Below are 23,622 nucleotides of genomic sequence, written 5' to 3'. Positions count from 1 at the left end.
TTGATTTTCCATGCCATTCTAAGTATTCGAGTCCGATTCCCCGGGTTTATATCTCGTATTCTCAATGAATCCCCATGCCATTCCAAGTATTCGAGAATCACGTATCTTATATTTTCCGATTCCCCGGGTTTATATCTCGTATTCTCAATGATTTCCCATGCCATTTCAAGCATTCGAGAATCACGTATTTTATATTTTCCGATTCCCCGGGTTTATAATTCGTATTCTCAATGATTTCCCATGCCTTTTCAAGCATTCGAGAATCACGTATCTTGTATTTTCCGATTCCCGAGCATTTTTTACATTTTGGTTTCATCAAAAACATTTTTAATGCAATCATATAATTTTTGTGAAAGATAACTTTAACATGTTTTACTAATGAAATTTAAGTATTGATGAAAATTATAAAATATATAATTGAAAGTTGCTTTCGTTTTCACTTTTTCTTTGGTTTTTTGCTGTTTTGCCGTCTTCCAGTGATTGGGGTGCTTGTTTTGAAGGCGCCGGGCATCTGCTCTGGTGTCTTGGGGTCAGGAAGGGCTAACTCTTGTTGAACTGTTCAAAAAAAAAAAAAAAAAAAAAAAAAGGAAATTTACAGTTCCAAAAAGAAAATAAATTAGTTTGCACGTCAGGGACAAATGTTCTATACAATAAACCTGACTAACCTTGAGAAAATGATAGTTTCTTTTTCTTGATATGTCGGTCTTCGCGTACCTCTGCGTCTGATGATTCATCTTTTGAAAACTCTCCTTCTCTGGCAAACTCTTCCTCGCTCTCTTCTTCCGAGGAGTATGTCTCATACTCTTCATCCTCTTCATCCGAATCTTATGAAGAAAATATAATTCATTATTATTTAGCGTTTGAAGGATCCGTGAATTTTTTTTTCTGATCATGCTTTCAGATGGCGCTCAAGACCTTTAAGATCACTCTTCGCGCTAGTCAAATTACGCCACGCGATGATTTGTTAATGTATAATGAGCAACAACTCTCTAAATATAGAATGATTGATGGCATTGAGGATTTAGAGTGATGTTTTAGTTATTACGAGATAATTTGTTCTAAATGTCTTTGTTTGGGGGGGAGGGGGGACATTATGACATTGACTTTCAGCTTCCTACAACTTCCTTCCAGCTGACAACATGCAAAGCCATTGAATATTAGATAATCATAAACAATCATGCATAATAATTATGCCAATAAACAGTTAATTAACTTGTATATAATTACTATACCATGTGCCCCTTTTCCTTTCAAGAATGGGCTCTTCGGAGAAGAACTTCTGCAGCTGCTGTCCTCATCCTCCATATCTTGAGTTCTTGTTTCCTGCGGGTGTTTTGGTCGGTTGCGCTTTCTTGTTAAAGGCTGTGGGTTTTTTCTTGAGAGGGATGGTCTTCCCCCATTTTCCAGATCTCTTAAGGTTGATGCTGTGGTGCTGTTGTGGTGCTGTTGGTTGACGTATTGGAGTTTGTCGTTGTTGAGAAACAGCCCATGCTGGAGGTCTTGATGGTAATTTCCTCGTACGATTTGCACCCCTCATTCTCTTGTTTTTGAGGTGCTTTGATGTGCTGTCTTTCTCCTTAACTTTTTTTTGTAAAGCTTCGAGGAGGCTTGACAGCTCAGCACTCCTCCAGGATGGACTACGCACGACCCATATCCCTTCCTCATCTCCATCTTCCTCGTCGCTCATATAATTATGGTCTATTTCTGACAGCCTTTCTCTTTCCGCTTCGTTTGCCACTTTCATCCTTTGAACATATAGCTAAATGTAGAAGGACACAAGAAGAAATATTTGTTGTATTAAACATATAATTCTTTCAGTCCATAATATTAAAATGTTCTGTTTTAATAGGTATGATTTAAATGAGCAACAATAAACCCACATAACTGATAAGCGCTTTATAAATTGTAATTATTATTATTATATTATTATACTACTACTTTGAGCAGTATTACAGCGGTCAAAACGGCTCACGACTCACCCTTCTTCTTCGGGAAGTAAGGATCTTGTCTTTCAGTTTTTTTTCTGTCGCTTCTTTCCTTTCCGGCAGATTGTCCAAGTACTGCTGTCTTTTCGTCTCGAAGTATCGAGTGACAGCCCCTTAGGAAAAGATGTGCTTTAATTAATTTCTCTCTACTTCATTGTATACACACCGAACGCATAATTTATTACTGCTTTAATTAATGGTCATTTCAATAAGTATAAACTTTGTTTATAAATTAGAAGGTTTATCTGGTCAAATAGTTGGTTAAAGCCTCCATTTTGCCAATAAAGTTCATTGGTTTGGACATAAAGAATTTCCCATGAACCGTCAGAAAAGTAACAACAATTCATTGCGCGCCTCTTCTGATATCACCGGACCTGCTTTGACAGAGGGAAAGATTGCTAAATTCTGCACGTTCTATAAAAGATTTTGTTAAGAACCATTTTTACAGATCGTTTTCAAATAGGGAGGAAGTAATCATTGTTTAATACGGAGGAAGTAATTTTGCGAGAAAAAGGGCAAGAGCATTGTCTTGGCTCATATTACTTTTGTGTAAAAATCCAAAACTTACTCATAATAACTGGTTTTTCATAGCCATTTTCTTCTTTGGTTATTTCTTGCACCAGAAATGCCCTCACAGCACTGTTGTGAGGACTGTCAATACTAGAAGTACAATGATAAAACAACGTCATAGTTAGGTACTGCATGTATCAAAAGTCACTGGATTACCATGTATACTCACCCTTCTTTTCCACGAAATTGCATTTCGTTTTGCTGGTTGTGGGCCAAATGTACATCATCCTGATAAAACATACAAGTTTTAACTAGGTGTGAGTCAAAATTCGAGTAATTTTTGTCCATAGACTATCATCGGTTGACTCTATGGACTGCGCCTTTCTGATTAATCATGTCACATTCAATTTTTCAGCGGTTTTTTTTTTTCATGGAATGACCAGGGTACACATCACAGGGATCAAAATAACACAGGTATCCCAAGCTCTGCATTTTTACAGTAAGTATATTTGGGATCGTATGGCTTGGAGATATTATTGGAGAAATACAATTTTCAAAATAGAAACATATAGTTTTAGTTGTTGTTTGTGGTTTCTTTGTCCACATTGAAGAAAATGGCCTGAAATTCCACACAGAGGACAAAGAAACCACAAACAACAAGTAAGACTGTTTTTATTTTGACAATTGTATTTCTCCAATAAAATCTCCAAGCCATACGATCCCATATATACTTACTGTAAAAATGCAGAGCTTGGGATACCTGTGGAAATAACGGCGGGTCAAGGACAAGGTCCCGCAATTTTGCTACTTGACCGGCCAAATAAGATTTTCAAAGGCGACAAGTTGACCGGCCAAATTTTGGAGCGGAAAAAATGTTCGCATGTGATAACAATTTTTGACTTTTCAAAAATCGGTAGTTAATGGACAAAAATGTATTTGAAAGGTCATTATGTCCGGCTGTTATTTCGAGCCCTGCGGATGGTGAAAGGTAAATCTAAGATTCCCGATGGAGTATTTAGTGGAGTGATTCAAGGATTAATAAACAATTTCACAAACGGAATTTTAAGTCTTCAGTAAAAAATGGCTATTTCTTTATTTTCAAGCAAAATCGAGGATGGTCTGTTTCATGAATACAGTCGGAAGGTGACAGCTTGTCAAGAAGTTAATAGGCGGTTTTTTCAATGAATGATATTATGTCATTAAAATTGTCCTTAAACACAAAGGGGTTTTCACACACAAAAGAAAACCCAAATACGCTTGCAAAGGGCTATCAACAATAAGAACATTGTTATTCAATCCGCAAAGGAAACTTCAATCAAGTGCTCTTACAATTCCATTCAAAGTAATATAGTTATAAACATATATAATTGAAATAAATGCTTATGGATAACAACGAAAACCGACCCCATCACGGCTGAGTCTGCTTGTGTAATAGAATAACCAATATTTATTAAATTAGTGCAGCTTCTTAGAGTACTTACTCAGTCTTTTTACGGTGTTAGAAATTCCTTAAAATATTGGTTATCAAATGATTAATTAAGAGTAACAAGAATTTACCTTCAGGGCTTTGGGAATTGGTCCGCTAAAGCTTGGAAGTTTGTGCGGCATTGGCACATGCTCTTGATCATTGCGAAGGTCCGTCAACTCCTGCTTCAGGGCCGCTATCTCTGCTGTGCATTGTTCGACGTTGCCTGCCAGTTTTTCGATACATTGGTTCTGTTTCTTTAGCTCCTCTCCTAAACTCTTAACGCTCTTAAACAAACGAGAGATTTCGACTGAGGAAACAACGATGTTCTCCTCTCTTCGAGATCCACGTGGACCGTATCCTCTGGATTCGCTGCTACTGCCATTTGAACTATCAGAGCCGCCGGCTGCTCTTCTATTAAAAAATGACCCAGTCGAAAAAGGCATGACTGCAGTTTTTTGTTTAGCGATCTAAAGTGATGAATTAACGGAGCTTTGTCTCACTAAGTGAACCCTTTGAAACCAGAAAGAAAGAGGTCGAGGGGGGCACGAATACTGCGCCAGCGAGCCCGTTGTGCCCGCGGACATTTGTGCCTGTCATGCGCGCGCGCCCGCGCCAGTGACGCCTGTTCATTACTGTTGTTATTGGTCGGCCATCTTGCGACTACGTTTCATTATTAAAGCTTGTTCATTCGTTTACGTCGTTCGTCGTGTTTACTGGCGTGGTGGCAGCGATTAAAGGACCCACGAACAACAGTATAAATACAACGATCAATAGCAGAAGTCTCGTAACGAGCCAACCTGTACGGTGGTTGGAAAACGAACAGCAAGAAACGTACACAAGAGCTTACGAAACACATTCACACGGCCTCATCAACAATCACCCAAACCATCGACTCCAAAAATGACTTCAACAAGAGCACCAAAACAATGGACACTGACTAAAAACGAGACAATCACTTCCTTCGAAGCATGGAGACAAAACCTACAGTATACATTATCTCTCGACGTAAATTTCGCATCCTTCCTTGGTGATACCGTGACGTGGCTAAAGAAATCTCGAGGCCCTCTAAGAGGCTTTACTGATGACGGTGAAGCAGTCCCTGTCGCTAGACGTCGAACAGCACAGCAAAAGTGTACCCATCTGGAGTTGATGCTTGGCCAAATCGCTAATTATTGCCCAGTTATCTCTAGAAATTCAATTGTCAAGAACTCAACATCTATCAACTCCATCTGGCAAATGATTCGCATGCATTATGGGTTCCAGTCCACCGGAGCACACTTTATCGACTTTAATAACATTAAACTGGAACATGACGAACGCCCAGAAGACCTCTTTCAACGACTGATGTCCTTCGTCGAAGACAATCTCCTCATCGCTAATGGCAATATCACCCACCATGGCGAGATTATAACCGCCGACGAGGAATCAACACCCAGTCTTGAAAATATGATCGTTCTCACCTGGCTTAGACTAATCCACCCGGACTTACCAAACCTCGTAAAACAACGATATGGCACGGAACTTCGCTCCAGAACCCTCGCATCGATAAAACCAGAAATCTCCCAAGCGTTGGACTCACTGCTTGACGAACTACGCACAGCCGCTGATTCCAAGATACTACGCGCTACAGCGTCAAAATTTAGATTCCCTGCCTCACGTGAACCAAACAAATTGCCAAACAGTCGCCGCCCAACGACTTCCAGACGCCCCAGGTCATGCCCACTATGCAAAGAAGCAGGCCGCGCAGATCAACAGCATTTCCTAAGTAAGTGCCCTTACTTACCTCCTGAGGACAGACTCTTCCTCGCCAAGACTCGCTCGACAACCAACTATGAAGAGGAAGTAGAAGAAGACGACGATAACCTAGATCTGTACGCACCTGATCAAGTTGACAGTGAAGCGTCAGCCCTTCCGTCCGCACGTTCCATCTCCCGAAGGGTCAGCACCAGAAGGTCACCCCTACTCAACGCCTTCTATCGACAACACCCAGTGAGGCTGACCCTCGACACCGGCGCCGAAACCAGCATGATTAAAGCGTCCGTTGCCCAGACACTTGGTCTTACCGTCGAAAAGTCTTCCCAACAAGCATTGCAAGCCGATGGTACGACACCGCTGACCGTTATTGGCGAAGTACACGTCCTGCTCTCTCGTTCCAACAAGAAACTCGCGCTCGACGCCCTCGTAGTAGAGGACATAGATGTTGACATACTCGCTGGAATACCCTTCCTCATCGCGAACGACATCTCAGTTCGCCCAGCCACTCAACAGATAACTATACAAGGCTCCGAAACCATCTTGTACCACACCGATGAAAAACACAGCACTCAGGCTCACACCATACGCCACGCCACGTCGTATGTGTTACGTTCATCGTCGCCCACCACCGTTATCTGGCCTGGAGATTACCTAGAAGTTGACGTCCCCCCCGAGCTGGGAACTGACAACACTATCACCATTGAACCCCGTAGTGATACGTCCCAACTCAAACGCCCTCCACCCAGCGAAAACCCATGGCCCCAACCACGAGTCATAGATACAGTCGGAGGTAAAGTGCGAATTACCAACACGTCCGACGAACCATACACCGTCCGACGCCACGACCACATCTGCTGGGCCCGCCCAACCGTCCCAGCGACTCCTCCCGAAGCGGCTCCACCCTCAACACTCCCCGTTACAGAAGTAAAGCCTACCCCGCCGTCCTCAGGCAGCGTAAGTCTAGATCCAGACAAGCTACTTACAAGTTCCATGCGTGACCAATTCCAGAAGGTCCTACAGAAATACGACAACGTCTTCAAACCGGACATTCCAGGGTACAACGGAGCAGCGGGCCATATAGAAGCCCGCGTAAACATGGGACCGGTACAGCCGCCCCAACGTAAAGGGCGCCTTCCTCAATACTCTCGAAACCAACTAATAGAGCTGCAAGAGAAGTTTGACGAACTGGAAAGAGACCAAGTCTTCCAAAAACCCGAAGATATCGACGTGGCAGTAGAATACCTGAACCCCTCCTTCCTCATAAAGAAACCCTCTGGCGGTCATCGCCTCGTCACTGCCTTTGCAGACGTGGGACGGTACAGCAAACCCCAACCATCACTCATGCCAGACGTTGACTCCACACTACGCACCATTGCACCATGGAAGTTCCTGATAAAGTCTGATCTCAGCCGCGCCTTCTACCAAATACCCCTTGCTAAAGAATCCAGGAAGTACTGCGGCGTAGCCACACCATTTCGTGGCGTACGCGTTTACTGCCGCTCCGCAATGGGAATGCCCGGCTCAGAAACAGCACTCGAAGAGATGATGTGTCGAGTACTTGGTGACTTCATCCAAGAAGGCTGCGTGGCAAAGATAGCAGACGACTTGTACTGCGGAGGAGCAAGCCCCGAAGACCTTCTACCTATCTGGGCACGGGTCCTGGAACAGCTTGACAGGTGCAACCTTAGACTCTCACCAACTAAAACGGTCATCTGTCCAAAGTCCACCACCATATTAGGATGGGTGTGGTCCCAAGGCAAACTATCTGCAAGTCCTCATCGCGTCGCGGTTCTTGCATCTTGTCCTCCTCCAACTACCGTCAAAGGCATGCGCTCTTTTATCGGGTCCTACAAAGTCCTTAGCCGCGTCCTACCAGAGTGTTCCTCCCTAATCGACCCCCTCGAAGGCGCAATCTCGGGTCTCCAGTCACAAGACAAACTTACGTTGAACGAAAGTCTTCTCCACAAGTTTAAAGCTGCTCAGCAGGCCCTCACGTCAACCAAAGCCATCGCTCTACCACGTCCATCCGACTCCTTATGGATCGTAACAGACGGCTCCGTAACCAAACGTGGCCTCGGAGCAACACTATATGTGTCCCGTGAGAACAACCTCTATCTTGCCGGATTTTTCAGCGCAAAACTCCGCAAACACCAAGTCAACTGGCTGCCCTGTGAAATTGAAGCACTGAGTATCGCCGCGGCCGTCAAGCACTTCAGCCCGTTTATAATACAGTCTGAACACCGTACTTGCGTACTCACTGACAGCAAACCATGCGTCCAAGCCATCAATAAACTCTGTCGCGGCGAATTTTCCGCAAGCCCTCGGGTAACATCATTCCTAACTACCGTTAGCCGATATCAAGTCACGTTGCAGCATTTGGCCGGTACGGCTAACCTCCCTTCAGACTTTACGAGCCGCAACGCTCCAGAGTGCCAAGAACCAACATGCCAGGTGTGCAGTTTCATCAAAGAAACAGAAGACTCTGTCGTCCGTGACGTGTCCGTTCAAGACATCATCGACAACACCAAGTCACTTCCATTCACCACGAGATCAGCCTGGCGAGAAATCCAAAACGGATGTCCCGACCTCCGCAGAGTCCATGCCCATCTGAAACAAGGAACTAGACCCTCGAAGAAACTGACTAACATAAAAGACATCAAACGCTATCTAAACGTAACGTCCATCTCCAAAGACGGCATTCTAGTAGTCAAACGCAACCAACCTTTCACCCCCTCATCTGAGGCAATAGTAGTACCACGGTCCGTACTTGATGGTCTTCTCACAGCTCTCCACGTTCGTCTAAACCATCCATCTCGCAACCAGCTTCAGATGGTTGTACTACGCCACTTCTTTGCGTTAGACATGAACAGTGCCCTAACCAGGGTATCCTCGTCATGCCACCCATGTGCCTCCTTACGGAAGTTTCCAAGTTCTCTCGTAAACCAATCATCTGAAGAACCACCCGACGTCGTCGGCATATCCTTCGCTGCTGACGTTATCAAACGACAACGACAAGCAATCTTACTACTCAGAGAGTGTTCGACATCCTACACCAACACTTGTTTAATACAAGACGAAAAGTACGACACCCTGCGCGACGCCCTTACACGCCTCATTGTGGAACTACACCCTTTGGACGGTCCAAGAGCAGTCATTCGAGTAGACCCTGCACCAAGCTTCTTATCTCTTAGCAACAACGACGGTCTAAAACACTTGAACATTTGGCTCGATGTTGGTCGCATAAAGAATAAGAATAAGAACCCAGTCGCCGAAAAGGCTATTCAAGAGCTAGAAGAAGAGCTTCTGCGACAGGAGCCCGGAGGTGGACCCATTACTTCTACTGGCCTCGCACTAGCAACAGCTCGTCTCAACTCTCGCCTACGCCATCAAGGTCTCTCCGCTCGTGAACTATGGACACAGCGCAGTCAATACACCTGTGACCAACTCCCACTATCTGACTACCAGAATATAGTAGCGCAGCACCAGAAGAGGTCCACTAACCATCCCCACAGCGAAAAGTCCAAAGACAAACACGGAGTTGCCGCACCTCAGCCACAGATTCGAGTGGGAGACATAGTTTATTTGATCGCTGACCGCGACAAACTACGTGCTCGTGACCGCTACATCGTTACAGAAGTGAGCGACCCTTGGTGTTACATTAAGAAGTTCACCGGATCCCAACTTCGCGCCACATCATACAAGGTCAAGCTATGTGAGTGCTATGCCGTTCCCGCTCCCCTCGCCTCCTCCCACACTAGTACTCAAGTAATCCACAACGATGCCGACGAAGACTTCGCCACCGTAGACCCAACGTTAGCGTCAGAAGAACCAAGTCCACCAACACCCCCATCGGAACTTATCCGCCCATACGAAGTTGACTTACCAAGCTGGTGTAAACCAAACAATCAAGACAACGCATCGGAAGAAGACACCAACACAACCCCAGAAACAACTGAGCAAGACCCACCACCCTCGCAAGTCACTCTCACCGTCCCACTGCCCATCAACAACGAACTCAGCAGCGAAGAATCTCCCTCGAGACCACAACGAACACGCAAACCCCCAGCCTACCTCAAGGACTACTTCCTATATTGAGACATTATGCGACCTGTAGATGTATGAACCATAATAACTTTGTTATCCAGTTAATTAACAGAAAATAAGGAAGAAGAAGATACTGCGCCAGCGAGCCCGTTGTGCCCGCGGACATTTGTGCCTGTCATGCGCGCGCGCCCGCGCCAGTGACGCCTGTTCATTACTGTTGTTATTGGTCGGCCATCTTGCGACTACGTTTCATTATTAAAGCTTGTTCATTCGTTTACGTCGTTCGTCGTGTTTACTGGCGCTGATTATAATTATGAAAAGCCCGCTCTTTTACACAAACACCTCGCTGCTCCAATAGACTGAGAGCAATTTTTTCATGTGATACCCCACGTGGGATGCCTCGCTCCAGTACCCACGGGCAGATATACGATCGGATGACGTTGTGACGTTCATCTAGAGTCCATGCAACCGAGCGAGTCAGAGACAGTGTGCGTCTTTCATCATGGCGAATGTGCTACCTTTAAAACGAAGATTTTGTGATGGCTGTTTGTACCTTCATGGCTAAAACTCAATACTATGATCACTTACCTTGCAATGCCAGTGGTGAGTTGCTAAATATAAATAAACATGCGCATTTTTTTGATAAAATAGCAAAGGAAGTTGATGATTTTTTAACGATATTCTATTCCCTCCACAGCGTCCAAAAAAAGCAAATCTTTCTATTGTGAGCATTGCCAACAAGCTGTCTCAAAGTCAACCTACTATGAGCATAAGATCCTTTATGGAAACAACGCAGAATTGGAAGGCCCTCTACATGGTAATACTTCATCCGCAATGGAAACGCCGGTACAGGAATATTTTGACAGTGAAAATATAAGTGATGAAGAAAATGATATTCAACTCGAGGAGGAGGATCTGAATTTCTTTTCCGAGGAAGGGGAGGAAGGCAGTAGCAGTGACGAAGAGGCAAATCTAAGTGGCTTGCACGATGAAGAGGAAAATGCAATAAACGAAGAAATAGAGCCAGATATTTCTCATTCTCAGGTAGAGATGACACTTTAAGTATCATTGGTTTGTCCCATGGGGGGAGGGGAATTTACATTTTCTTGTTTTCAAATGTCAATTTCTCCAGCCTTGAATCCCCATTAATCCAAACTAATAACCCATGTCGACTTTCCAATACAAAATTAAATTTTTCACCCAGGGATGCCTGTGGATGTTTAAATCTCTTTTGATACACATCAATTTCTTGGATTGCCTGTCATCAATTGTGTTTCAAAATAGTTATAGTTTGACTGAAAATCGTGAAATTATTGGGGGTTAACTGTCCCTTTAAAGTTTTTTATTAGAAATCTTTGTTGAAATCATAGGAATTGTATTTCCAATGGTCTGAACAATTAATTCATTTTCCCATACCCCCCCCCCCCCCCCCCCCCCCACTAGGCTTAACTTTTCCAATGTTAGTTGGACAAATAACTTCTTCAGTAATTAAGTAGTGTTTACAGAACAAGAGAGTGTGTTGTATCACAATATGCCCTTGAGTTCTGTATACTAGATATCAAACACCTAGGTAATCTCTTTCTTGTAAAAAATATTAGAATTAAAAGTGAATCTGGCCAAGCAATTCCAGGCTAAATTTTATGCCAATCTGTGTTTTCCTGTAGGTGATATAAAAAATGCAAATCAAAGCACTTTGTTTTACTATTAGATACCTTCATTATTTATGGGAGGGTGATTAACTAAAAAATGCACCTTTTTGGGGTGGAGGGGAGGGCACAATTAAAGTAATTTTGTTCAACAAATAAATGAAGAATTAATAAATGAATGGGCCCTCTCGAAAAGATTTAAAAAAGTGCAAAGTCAAACATGATAATTTTCAAAAAAGTTGAATCCTCATTTCACCAACTTTAATATGGTATATCACTTTAAAATACGATTTTTGGCAATACAAAGATATCGGTCACTTTCTGTGAGTGCATGGGTATTATGAAAACCCTTGGAAGCCTCCTTAATCAATGTTCAATTTCTGTTGCACAGGTTTATATATTGGCATCATTGTAATCATTATTTTGAATAAAATTAATAATAATAATTGTTTTTACATAATAGGACTTCAAATCATGAGAAAATTTTACAGAGACAAGCAAGTCATGATGTCAGAATTCCCAGAAGAAATGCAACATGTCACCAAGATTGTTGAATCTGCCACAAACCCTCAAGGAACATTACTGGAAATGATACTTCCAAGTAAACAGTATTCAGAAATGCTTTCTTTACAAATAGGTAGACCATTAGAAGTAAACTTTGCGAAAACACCAGAACAGGTTCCTCTTTCACCCATTAAGAGGAAAGCATTGAGTCAAGGAGAAGTACTGAAACTTAAAGAAATGTATGCATTAATTTATGATACCTCTGTTGTTAAACATGTGTCTAGGTTTTATCAGTCCTTTACACAACTATTATATGCAGGTAATTTGTATAGTTCTAGTACCATGAATGATGACAATGCTACAGTCGTAACAGCTACATGGTTTAATGAAATGAAGTGCCCTGCCATACTCCGAGGATTTTTGCTGCATGATGTAATTTTGAAGGATCAAAATAGAAGGGAAAAGAAAGTTACACATGTTCTAGCTAAAGTAGATTGGTACAGGAGTTACTCTAGAACTAATATTTATTCTCATCCAGTAGAAACATGGTCAACTATTCCTGAGAATTACTCCAAATTTTCATACATTCCAGTTGGCAGATTCCAACAGAAATGTGCTGTTGTGAAAGGAACAGTTAAAGCAAATGGAAATAGAAAGGAACAAGTTAATATTGTTATACCTTTGCCCCTAGAGACCAGAATATAGATTTTTTTTATAAGAAAGTGTTCTAGTTAGGGCCTCTTTACATGAGAGGGTGCACCTATGTAGTATGGCTAACTCTTTTGTTTTGTGTGCCCCAAAACGGAAAAGAAAACAAGAGTTAGCCCTACTACATAGGGACACTGTCTCTCATGTTAAAAAAAGCCCTTACAGTGTAATAAATCCATCAATAAGAGACAAAAGATTAAAAGTGTAGTAGCACCAAATATGCTAGTGTATTCCATGGGTATATGAAAACAACTCTTAAGATATTACAAAGTAAAAATTAATAAAATAAATGGGATTTTAGTGGTATTTACACCGTGGCTATTCAATGTCCACTGAATGAAGGCCACAAGTTTACTAGTATGCACATGTTATTAGGTGCTACCCCTTTTAAAAGGGCACTTGGACGAAAATGCCCCAAAAATGAAAATGACTTGAAAAGTGATGAAACTTATCTATATGACCCTGATAGTCCCAAGCAATAAATTTTCCCCTCAGTCATTAGTAGTGGATAAAAATTACTTATTATATTAGCATCTAAATTTGGAGTAAATGACGTCATTTACTCAACCCTATTGTTCTCTGAGCTTTTAAACCCAAATTTCTTGGGGATAATGTGTCTAAAATAAAGACATTTTAGGGATGTTGTTCTTAAATGTCTTCTATATTCAGTTTATCCACAAATATTTGAATTATTCGGACTTTCAAAATTTGGGGAATTTTCGTCCAAGTGCCCCTTTAAGTAAAGGCAAAATCACAAAATCCTTGCTAAACTGATCCTGGGGTTGTACCTTTCCCTGAAAAGGTGTTTATTTAGTTTATTTAGAATAGCATTTACGGTATTTGTAGCAATACACCTACACTGTAGTCAAATTCTAAAGACTAATTACATGCTGACGAGGGTGAGGTTGACTAACAGGATCTGTGAAATAATGTATATTAGATAAATAGTTAGATACTAGACAGTCTGTTTATTTAAAGTATGACTTAATTTCAGCCACAGCTAAATTGCATTATTTACAATGATCAGTTTAAAGGAAAACATTTTAGAATAATAATAATATATATATATTACATTATTATATTCCTAAAGTATCACTATTACTGGAAAATGGTATTATAAGGAATAATAAATAATTTTGAGCTGAAAGTGGTCACATGATTCTAGGTTATCATCCAATGCAAGAAAAAATTCAATTATGTCTCCTGACAACCAACATCCGCCACATACATGACGTCACTCTTTCTTTTCCAGAATACCAGTAATCTCACAGTCTAAAGATTTGCCACATACATGACGTCACTCTTTCTGTTCCAGAATACCAGTAATCTCACAGCCTAAAGATCTGCCACATACATGACGTCACTCTTTCTGTTCCAGAATACCAGTAATCTCACAGCCTAAAGATCTGCCACATACATGACGTCACTCTTTCTGTTCCAGAATACCAGTAATCTCACAGTCTAAAGATCTGCCACATACATGACGCCACTCTTTCTGTTCCAGAATACCAGTAATCTCACAGCCTAAAGATCTGCCACATACATGACGTCACTCTTTCTGTTCCAGAATACTAGTAATCTCACAGCCTAAAGATCTGCCACATACATGACGTCACTCTTTCTGTTCCAGAATACCAGTAATCTCACAGCCTAAAGATCTGCCACATACATGACGTCACTCTTTCTGTTCCAGAATACCAGTAATCTCACAGCCTAAAGATCTGCCACATACATGACGTCACTCTTTCTGTTCCCGAACAACAGTAATCTCACAGCATTAATCACATTAACTTCAACTGATTTAAATATATTTCAATATGAATTTAAACATTTCGAATAATCATGCAGGATATCTATCAAATAAAGCATAGTTTGTTTTTTCGATGTTTTTCATTTTCTGTTTGCATCTACTATATTTCAACATCTGAAAATATAAAGGATCCTTCTTGAAATCCCCAGAAATAGCTGTTCTGCGACTGTTTGAATTGTTAAGCCTCTGTTTTTTATCACGAGAGTGAACTTCATTTGAATTGTCATTTAGAATTTAAATCTTCTTGACTTGACACATGCACATTTGCGGCGCTGCTGTCCCCTTGTCCACCGGATTTCTTCGCTTTCTTTTTCTTTTTTAACCTTTTGACGTAGGCCATTCGGCTAGCTTTCTTGCGCTTTCCCATATTTTGAAACCTTTAGATATAAGAAACATGCGTTCATGGAAGAGATGAAGACATACAGTACTGGCACAGCATAAAGCTACGAGTAGTGGCAATGAATTCGTATTTGGCAAGAAGTATATCTCAATTAGAAAATAGTTATGAACAATGATACTCACCAAATCTTAAATACGGCCTTTCTAACTTTCTTTTCCAATAGAAAAGCTTAAAATAATCCACTGTGACCTCTGAAGCAACACGTGTAGAAAGTCGGATCGATCAACCAATACCCAAAATGCCGTGCGGACCGTTATAACACAGGAATCCTATTCATCGAAGGGTTTTTTATTTCATAAATGTATTATTCTAAACAACCATAGGATGGTCTTTTACGCTTTATTATAGACTGACATCTATCTATCGACTATTTTTTCGATTCACGCATTTCATCTCATTTCACTTGTGTTGGAGAAAACCTTTCCGAGAACAATCAACTTCAACTAGGCTGAGTAATTAATTTAAAAAAAAAACAGACATCGATATATAATTTGATATATAAAATAATTCTTCGACAATTTGCAAAAAAAATACATCTACGTATATGGTGGATGTATAAAATTATATTTGATATTAAAGTATGAATAATGATTTCGTTAAACTCGATGGACGTACATTACGATGTTTGATACTCCATGACACTTGGAAACTTTGAGAATACTGAGAATACGATGTTTGATACTCCATGACACCTCAAAACATTGAGTATGCGTTATTGGATATTCCATGACACTTCAAGATATTAAGTATACGGACTTTGACACCCCACGATACTTTAAGTATCCTGACACGTTGAGTACTGCTCCCGGATACGTTAAATATCAGCGCGTGTCAAGAACTCGTATTTTCCTTGACATCTCTCATTTCACGCAGTGAAGGGGAATATATAATCCCTAAAAAAAAACCAAAAAAAACAAGAAAACAAATTTATCAAAATGATAAGAATGCTGCAACTGAAGTCTGAAGAACATTTGTGTTCAGTACTGTGTATTAAAGAAATGTGTAATAATCTAAAAAATAAAAATATTGTAACCTTTGCTCTCATCTCTCCACTATCTTTTCCATGTCTGTGAGTACCATGTAACTGAATGCGTACGGAAGGATAGATTATGGCACAAGAATTACGAAATCATTAAGTCTTTAATCTGTTTACTAGTCTGAGGTATTAATCAGGAAAACAAATCGTATATTAAAATCGATGGAAGTGGATTAAGATCGTACTAGAGAATGAGGTGGAATACCCCTATCACAAGTATCTCAATAGAAAATGCGTTTATTTTATAGCAATTGTTGCGCGCAGTCATGTGAAATGTAACAGATGAAGTATTTCACTTAGATGTTTTGGCACGTGCTGTTACCAAATTGCCAGATTTGAGAAAAAACCACTAAATCGGAAAACTCTAATAGAGCTTTTCCGCACAAGACAAATCAATAGCTTTACACATGTAAATCTTCGTTTTGTACCTTACGTATGTTAATTTCGTTGGCACCTATTATGTGAACAGAATAACAATTGAACTTACACATTTAAATGAAGTTCTTACACATGAAAAAGTCGAGCATCAAGTTTAATAGCATATTTCCGCGCATTGAAATAAAATAAACAAAGAAATGAACTAAACTAAGAAATAACAAGGATCATGACATTTTCAGTATTGTTGCCAAACCTAAACGTAACAGCATAGTATCAAATTGCAAAAATATGTTTCACGATATATATGTCTAAATAGTGAAAGACGTCTTTGTGTAAGGAAGGTGCACAGCTCGACCACACATGGTAGCAACCACCTCGGATGACGCCATATCCCCCCTACACACCTAAAATCTTTAAGGTGCTTGAATACGTGTTCAATTTTAATGTTTGTGGAGTCTCACCCGTGTTCAGCCAGAATAGATATTGCTGACAACGAATCAAAGAAAACACGTCACGTCCATCAAAATTGTGTCCACTGAAGGTTGGCAGAAGTCTGTTTTGCAGCGATTCAAAACATTTTGGTGGATAAAGAAGAGAAGAAAATCCAGCACAAAATTGTGTTATTAATTGCAGTGCGGAACTTGAGTATAAATATTCGTACAATCAGACGGCTTATTTGATTGCTATAACACCAGCCATGTCTATTTGGAGACCTTTCGATGATGTTGGAGGCAACGCTAAACAAGAAGGAAAAGCAAAACAAGAACGTATGAAGCTTAGGGTTGGAGAGAGAGAAATAGAAATTGTAATGGATGCCTACATGGATAGTAGTCACGAAGGTTGGAAAGCAGTCCTGAGCGCTGCAAAGAAAAAGATGTACGGCTGTAGCATGAATTTGCGCCTTCAACAGTTCTACCTCCAAGAAGGTGAAAGCAAAGTTGTGAGACGAATCCAACGCATTGTCAGAAAAGAGTCGAAAAAACAGACTGCGTTGTATCAAAACAGCAGAGCCGAAAACAAACAGCGCAAGCAAATGAAGGATTATGAAAATTCTGACGACGGCGTGCTAGAGTGTGAACAAGACGGGAGAAAGCTTTCCGAAATGAGCGACAAAAGTGCAAAGACGCCAGGAAAGTCGACAAGCCTTGTAGACAAACACATGCGGTACGCAAAAAAGCAAACGCCCAAGGAGAGGAGAAAGACAAAACTCAATGCTTTCGTTGACTCGGATGAGGATTCTATGGAAGAAGAAGCTGTTTCCCCAGCAAAAAAGAAGAAGACTCTCCGCGAAGCAAGTCTGGACGCACAAAATGCCCACACAAGAATGTGCAAACGATGGGGTTAATGGCATCTGTGTTAAAAACCTTAGAAAAGAGGGTGTTACTAAAACGAGTAACGCAGTAACGAGTAACGAGTAAACCGAGTAAACCGAGTAACCAGAAAACGAGTAACATGAAATTTTTTAAACATTTAAAAATCAGATTACGACTTTTAAAATCATTATATTGAAATGATCATAAAATATTTACTAAAATTACTTACGAATAAAGCTATTTAATACACAGGGATTCAGGAGATCCAAAAGGAACATTCCGTGGTCAGCCGTTCAGGCACTTCCGCATTCATCATTGTACAAATTGGTCGAGAATTCTTCCAAGATTTTCTCTCAAGGTTTACTGTTATGTTGCCTATGGCTTATCTAGTCTGACATTTTAGAGTGCATTCAGTCAAACTGTTGAATATTGTACGTCACCTAAATTAGATAAGTTAGTTACTATTTTAGCTGACCTCACATAAATCATTTGGAACTACGAGTAAACAGCTACTGAGATCAGGGGGAGAAACGATGATAAATGAATATTTATGTCTATTCACTCATTCTCTTGTAAAACAACCCCCCGGATTAGCATGACCGTTATTTGGCGCGCTTTTACTATTTTAGGTATTCAACAGTTTGACTGAATGCACTCTAGCCATACAGTAGCAAGAATTGAACGAGAAAATATTGAACCTAATCTTACAAAGCGTTTTATTATGTCTTATTATACTCGACAAAATTATTCGATTCTTATTGGACTTTAATGAGATAGAGGAGTACAGTTAAATTCCAAACTGTACTCTGTAGAGTCTCCAATAAGTTGCTCAATTTTGTTGAGCGTATTATAAACAAAACATCGCACGATCTTCTCGTATATTTCGGAATTTATAGATACTCGTGATGTTTTGAAAGTTCTCAAATTTGACTCGCCTATAAAAGGCTCGTCCAATTTTGAAAACAACGTACCTCGAGATCGTGTGATTTCCTATACAAATAAATAGCAATGTTCGATCCCAATGTTCGATTCTTGGTCAATAATCGCCAACGAAGGAGACTCTGCTAGCAGGGAAATAGCAATGTTAACTGGTTCTGACGAAGAGAGATAAAGGAATTCTTGAAACCACGCGGTGAACACTAGGTACAACACTTATTCTCCATCGAACTCAAAAGACTAAGTAATCGATTCTTCTAAACAACTACAAAAAAATATAACTTGCACTCGTGGAAACCGTCAGTTTGATCTAGCTTCCTGTCTGTTTGAATTAAGATAAAAGGTTGCGAGGTACAAATTGCAGACGGAATTTGTGTAAAAAAGCTAGACTAAAACACAACAGAGAATACAAATTATGATTATTTATCATACATTACTATTTATTTCAGATTTTTAAATGTATAAAATATTTCATGTTACTCGTTTTCTGGTTACTCGGTTTACTCGTTACTCGTTTTAGTAACACCCTGATTTTTAAATGTTTAAAAAATTTCATGTTACTCGTTTTCTGGTTACTCGGTTTACTCGTTACTCGTTACTCGTTACTGCGTTACTCGTTTTAGTAACACCCAGTTCTAATAAAAACTATTAGGTAGTAACTATTTAGATTTTATTTCATGGACATAGTGTAAGCGCTCTAGAGTGACCAGAGTAAATCCGTGAAACACTAACTACTATAAATAGTACAAAATAGTGCTAGTAGTTACAGCCATATTCATTGCATCGCGACTCGCCGTTTCAAAACTTCGATTGGATTTTGGTCTTTTCCGAGCCGTCAATCATCTGGCGCCTATGCAGATTACCTTTGAACTTATGCCGCTCTTCTTGAAAATCTGAACAGCTCGAGGATATTCGAAGGAGTTCTAAAGGGAAAACGATTTACAAGTAACTGTATTCTTTCTGCTAAGTATTGGCGGTCTTCTTTTTTGCTCATACTCATAACTTCAGGATATTTGAGCTACGAGTTCTCATTCCGGCACTGAAAATTTCTCACGATTGTTGACAGAATCAGACAAGGTAAACTAGCTTTCGACTTCTTTCTTCAAAACATTTGACTGCAAATTAACTCTGTTTGTACTTGAAAGCAAATCATTTCGGTGGTTTTAATAATATTTTGAGAATTACGAAAGTTTCGAGCTACTCTCCCTGCATTATTACGAATTGTCGATTGTTTGGGGTCATTTGCATAAGCGCCAGATGATTGGCGGCTCGGAAAAGACCAAAATCCAATCGAAGTTTTGAAACGGTGGGTCGCGATGCAACGAATATGGCTGTAAACCGGTGGCCCACAAGTCTCACGGCACGGCAAAACAAAAACTCACGGCAAAACAAACTAAACTCACGGCAAAACAAACTAAACTCACGACAAAAGGCAATAAATTCACGGCAAAATAAACTAAACTCACGGCAGAATAAAGAAAGCCACGGCAAAATAAACTAAACTCACGGCAGAATAAAGAAAGCCATGGCAAAATAAACTAAACTCACGGCAGAATAAAGAAAGACATGGCACTAACCAGAGGAGGGTGATCAAGTCGCGTGAAGCATTGTGGGTTAAAAGTTTCATTACGCTTTATTTGCGTTTGACCGTCGTTGTGTGAACATCTCCTGGCAAGAAAGTATTATGAATGTCAAATCTGTCTCACCGGTTTGGCGTGGATTTTCTTGCAGTTGGTGATTTCCTATATCTACACTGTGTATACTTTCAATTTCTACATACTTGTACGGTGAAGTCTCTGCCATTTATGACGATAAAACTAGTCGGGGGCCAAGTTAGCTTCACTGGCAACCCTCGCGAACGACTGAGGATTGTTTTGGTTCCTGACTGCCAAAACATCCGAGAACTAAATGAGGAAAGGTGGTCTTTTACCATAAGGGCCGTTACTTGCCTCAAAATGGTGCCAAGTGGTGGATATTTCATTTGATGACTTTATTCAAACGCGATTGATTGAGCTAGAACATCGAGCATCCAAACAACCGATCGGCTTGAAATCACATACCCGGCGACTAAGATGACAAACCTTGAACCGATTTTTCTCTTCAAAAATATCTCCTAAAACCATTCATTTCATTACATACATTCATTTTTAATTATTTCTTGTCAAGCTTAGGTTCTTATCATTGAAACTTTTTGTTTTGGAATAATTATAAAGCGTTCTTATTGTTTCAGGGTCAATATTATGTTATGATAAATTGCTTCGATTTTCGAAAATCCCTGTGACACTGTGACACTACCGGAAGTCCATCGGTCCTTTGCTATACATGCTTCGATTTTCGAAAATCCCTGTGACACTACCGGAAGGGGATCTCTCAAGGATGCTGGGAAACGAGGGACGTTTACGGCAACGTCTCTCGATTTCCTTGACGTCCCTCGTTTCCCAGCGAGGGTGCTCCCACGATGGAGGGTGCCTACGATCGAGGGAAGGTTAATCGAGGGTGCCTAAAAATTAGTAAAATGCAAAAAGGAGAAAAATAAGAAAAGTTTTTATTCGTGATAAATAACCTGAAAAATCCTGTGACTTTGCGACAAGCAATTACATAGCGGTCCTTTCAATGACAAAGTAATTCAGATTACTTTTTTTTTTTTTTTTTGATATCACAATATCATTTAAAAGAAACCATGTACAATAAAGTTCGCGCGGCTTGTGCAAATGCAAGCGGTGGGAAATTTTACTTTTCATTCATATTTCATACATAATTTTGCCTAAATTTGTGTACGGTTTTGATTTTTTATTTGCGTATGCACCGTACTCATTCTTCGAGAAAAGTTTGTAAAATATTGTGCAAATGCAAGCAGTACTTCGAATGTTGAAGAAATAGAAAACGCGCGCGCGTGCTGCATGCACGCGAGGGTTGGCAGAACACGAGAGAAGTGTTAGGAGAAGCACAACGCGTAGTGGAGTGCTTCTGGACACTTCTTGAGTGTTCTGCCAATCTTAAAGTGCTTTATGACTGCACATAGCACATCAAGCAAGTTTTTTATTTCTTTTATAAAATACAAATTACAATAATAGATAGGAATGACGCAACGGAAAGTGCGCACGCGTGCAATGTGCTCTCATAAAGCACGCGCTCCAAACCAATCAGAACGCGACATTCATAACAGTTATTTTATAATGTCTGTTCGAAGATGCGTTTCAAGATAGTTTTATAATTCACTAATCGTATGCACCGATCATGTCCTTTTCCACACATTGCAATTGGATATCATCACAATAAGAAATAACGTCTTTTATTGGTAGCAGTATGTGTTAACAATGTATATATACAAATACTCACACACAGAAAATGATATATTTTACAAAAGACGTCAAACCAGAATATTATCCAAACAGGGAACTTACAAAATCTATCTTACAAATTTCAATAAAGGTAACGAACAAACGCATAAACTTCTATACCAACAACACTGGTCCAGGGGAAGAGGGAGAGTCAACATCTACCCCAATTGATTTTATGCCGGCAAAAAGTAAGTTTTAATCGAAGTGAAAGGATAGTGCAAACACTATTCAGTGTTTTCCAGAGTGCAGTCAGTAAACCCGTGAAATATACGCGTAACCGTAAGTAGCATTAGTTACAGGCATGTACGGCTAAATAACTACGCGTATTTCACGGGTTTACTGAATGCACTCTAGTGTTTTTATAGTGCTATTTAGTGCTAACTATATAGATCTGTTTCATGGATATATTGTCTTCACTCCATTTTTGATCATAGTTTCATATCTTTCATATGCCATTTGCACATTTAAATATTTGCATATTATTATTTACTTATTTACATGTATCTATTCTTCTTGCCAAAAATACTTGCTTGCTGGGGTCAATCTGAAATGGAAAAGAAGGAAAAACAGAGCATCATATTCATTTGATTGGGTTTATGTGTAAGAGGCGCTAATATCAACCCCAATTACACATAATCCCCAACGCACTGATGTTCAAAACAGATTTTAATTCATTTCAAAATTAATCCTAAGCACCTTCCGGGTCAGACATATATGCCCTTCCCTCGCAGATGCCATAACTAAGCACCTTCCGGGTGGTAGGCATGGAATTACCATGGCTATTTCCCCTCACAGATGCGTAACTATCCTAAGCACCTTCCGGGCAAAGCATGAGAGCTCCTAGCATGCTTTTCCCTCGCAGATGCTATAACTAAGCTTTTAATTTTTAGCTCATAAAAACCATCCCATTGAGATGGGTTGGCCTGTCATTTATTGCTTGTCAAACCAAATACTAATGCCACCCAGGCATAAGAGATGATGATGAAACCAAATAGTACTTTTTTGCATAAGGGTATGGCGTAATTATGGCTTTCCCAGTTTTCCTTTTGAGCCTGGATCATATGAGCAACGCAAACGCAACATACGCAGACTCAACAAACGCAACATACGCAGCCTCAGTACTGCAGTTTTCACTGAGGTGAGAGAAAAACAAGTACTGGCAATGGGCAGAACACTACTGAATCTACGTATGTTGTCTGGGTTTGCATTTGTTTTTTGTTGCTTGTGTGGGCCAGGCTTAAGATGATGTCCCGTAAGTACAACAGTACTTACCTTTAGTTAAAGTCTTTAATACACTGAGCTGGAAAAAAATGATATTGAAAATTGACATTGATAAGATATGAGAAATAATAAATTGAAACAGAATGTTAATATGATCGTGTTTATACTAAGATGTATTGACAAATGAAAACCCAAACACAATAACTATCTCTATGGCATTCAAGGCTATCAACATGGATTATATCAATCTTTTCTTTTTTCCGTTCTTTTTTCTTTTTCTTTGATATTTGGTTCGTTGAGTTGTTATTGTTTGGATTTATTTGAAAAAGAAAAAAAAATGCAGGAACAGACCTCTCATTTTCTTCCTTTCTTCTTCATTTTGCCTTCTCCTGATCCTCTGCCTCTTCTTTCTTTCTTGTTTTTTATTTGTCACCAGCTTTTCTTCTAAAAAAAAAGAGTATGTCCTCATGATAGATATAGAACTTTTGCTGAATTTCATAGGTTGGATTTATAGTAGATTATTAAAGGGTTTTTGTTTCAATCAAGATTCCAAACTTCACATATCCT

At 40.0% G+C, this 23,622-nt stretch overlaps 3 protein-coding genes and 2 long non-coding RNA genes across 5 annotated transcripts; 2 read left to right on the top strand and 3 right to left on the bottom strand.

Moving 5' to 3' along the window:
- Window positions 1-683: 683 nt before the first annotated feature.
- Window positions 684-4,521, bottom strand: LOC148910386 (uncharacterized). The gene is made up of 6 exons (XM_089031675.1): window positions 4,053-4,521; window positions 2,725-2,783; window positions 2,554-2,645; window positions 1,980-2,098; window positions 1,233-1,759; window positions 684-824 (listed from the first exon to the last, which is right to left on the bottom strand). Exons 1-5 carry the CDS (start codon window positions 4,404-4,406, stop codon window positions 1,295-1,297), a joined length of 1,089 nt encoding a protein of 362 aa, XP_088887801.1. The 5' UTR covers window positions 4,407-4,521; the 3' UTR covers window positions 684-824; window positions 1,233-1,294.
- An 84-nt stretch (window positions 4,522-4,605) lies between these two features.
- Window positions 4,606-10,061, top strand: LOC148910385 (uncharacterized). Its single transcript, XM_089031674.1, has one exon. The coding sequence runs from the start codon at window positions 4,864-4,866 to the stop codon at window positions 9,811-9,813; it is 4,950 nt and encodes a 1,649-aa protein (XP_088887800.1). The 5' UTR covers window positions 4,606-4,863; the 3' UTR covers window positions 9,814-10,061.
- A 129-nt stretch (window positions 10,062-10,190) lies between these two features.
- Window positions 10,191-12,838, top strand: LOC148910384 (uncharacterized). Its single transcript, XM_089032014.1, has 3 exons — window positions 10,191-10,365; window positions 10,460-10,806; window positions 11,872-12,838. The coding sequence occupies exons 1-3, from the start codon at window positions 10,302-10,304 to the stop codon at window positions 11,884-11,886; spliced, it is 426 nt and encodes a 141-aa protein (XP_088888140.1). The 5' UTR covers window positions 10,191-10,301; the 3' UTR covers window positions 11,887-12,838.
- Window positions 12,839-13,394: 556 nt separating this feature from the next.
- On the bottom strand, window positions 13,395-15,236 carry LOC148910383 (uncharacterized). Its single transcript, XR_016120104.1, has 2 exons — window positions 14,953-15,236; window positions 13,395-14,807 (listed from the first exon to the last, which is right to left on the bottom strand). It is a non-coding gene; the product is annotated as an uncharacterized LOC148910383 (long non-coding RNA).
- Window positions 15,237-21,769: 6,533 nt separating this feature from the next.
- On the bottom strand, window positions 21,770-23,578 carry LOC116302380 (uncharacterized). Its single transcript, XR_016120116.1, has 3 exons — window positions 23,407-23,578; window positions 23,107-23,134; window positions 21,770-22,378 (listed from the first exon to the last, which is right to left on the bottom strand). It is a non-coding gene; the product is annotated as an uncharacterized LOC116302380 (long non-coding RNA).
- Window positions 23,579-23,622: the final 44 nt, after the last annotated feature.

This window comes from Actinia tenebrosa, unplaced genomic scaffold (assembly GCF_029948245.1).
Source record: "Actinia tenebrosa isolate PJP-AT-01 unplaced genomic scaffold, QUT_ActTen_1.0 PGA_scaffold17__23_contigs__length_9995812, whole genome shotgun sequence".
In the NCBI taxonomy this organism is placed as follows: Eukaryota; Metazoa; Cnidaria; class Anthozoa; order Actiniaria; family Actiniidae; genus Actinia; species Actinia tenebrosa.
Note: the sequence above shows the minus strand (reverse complement) of the source record. Positions and strands in the feature narration are given on the sequence as shown.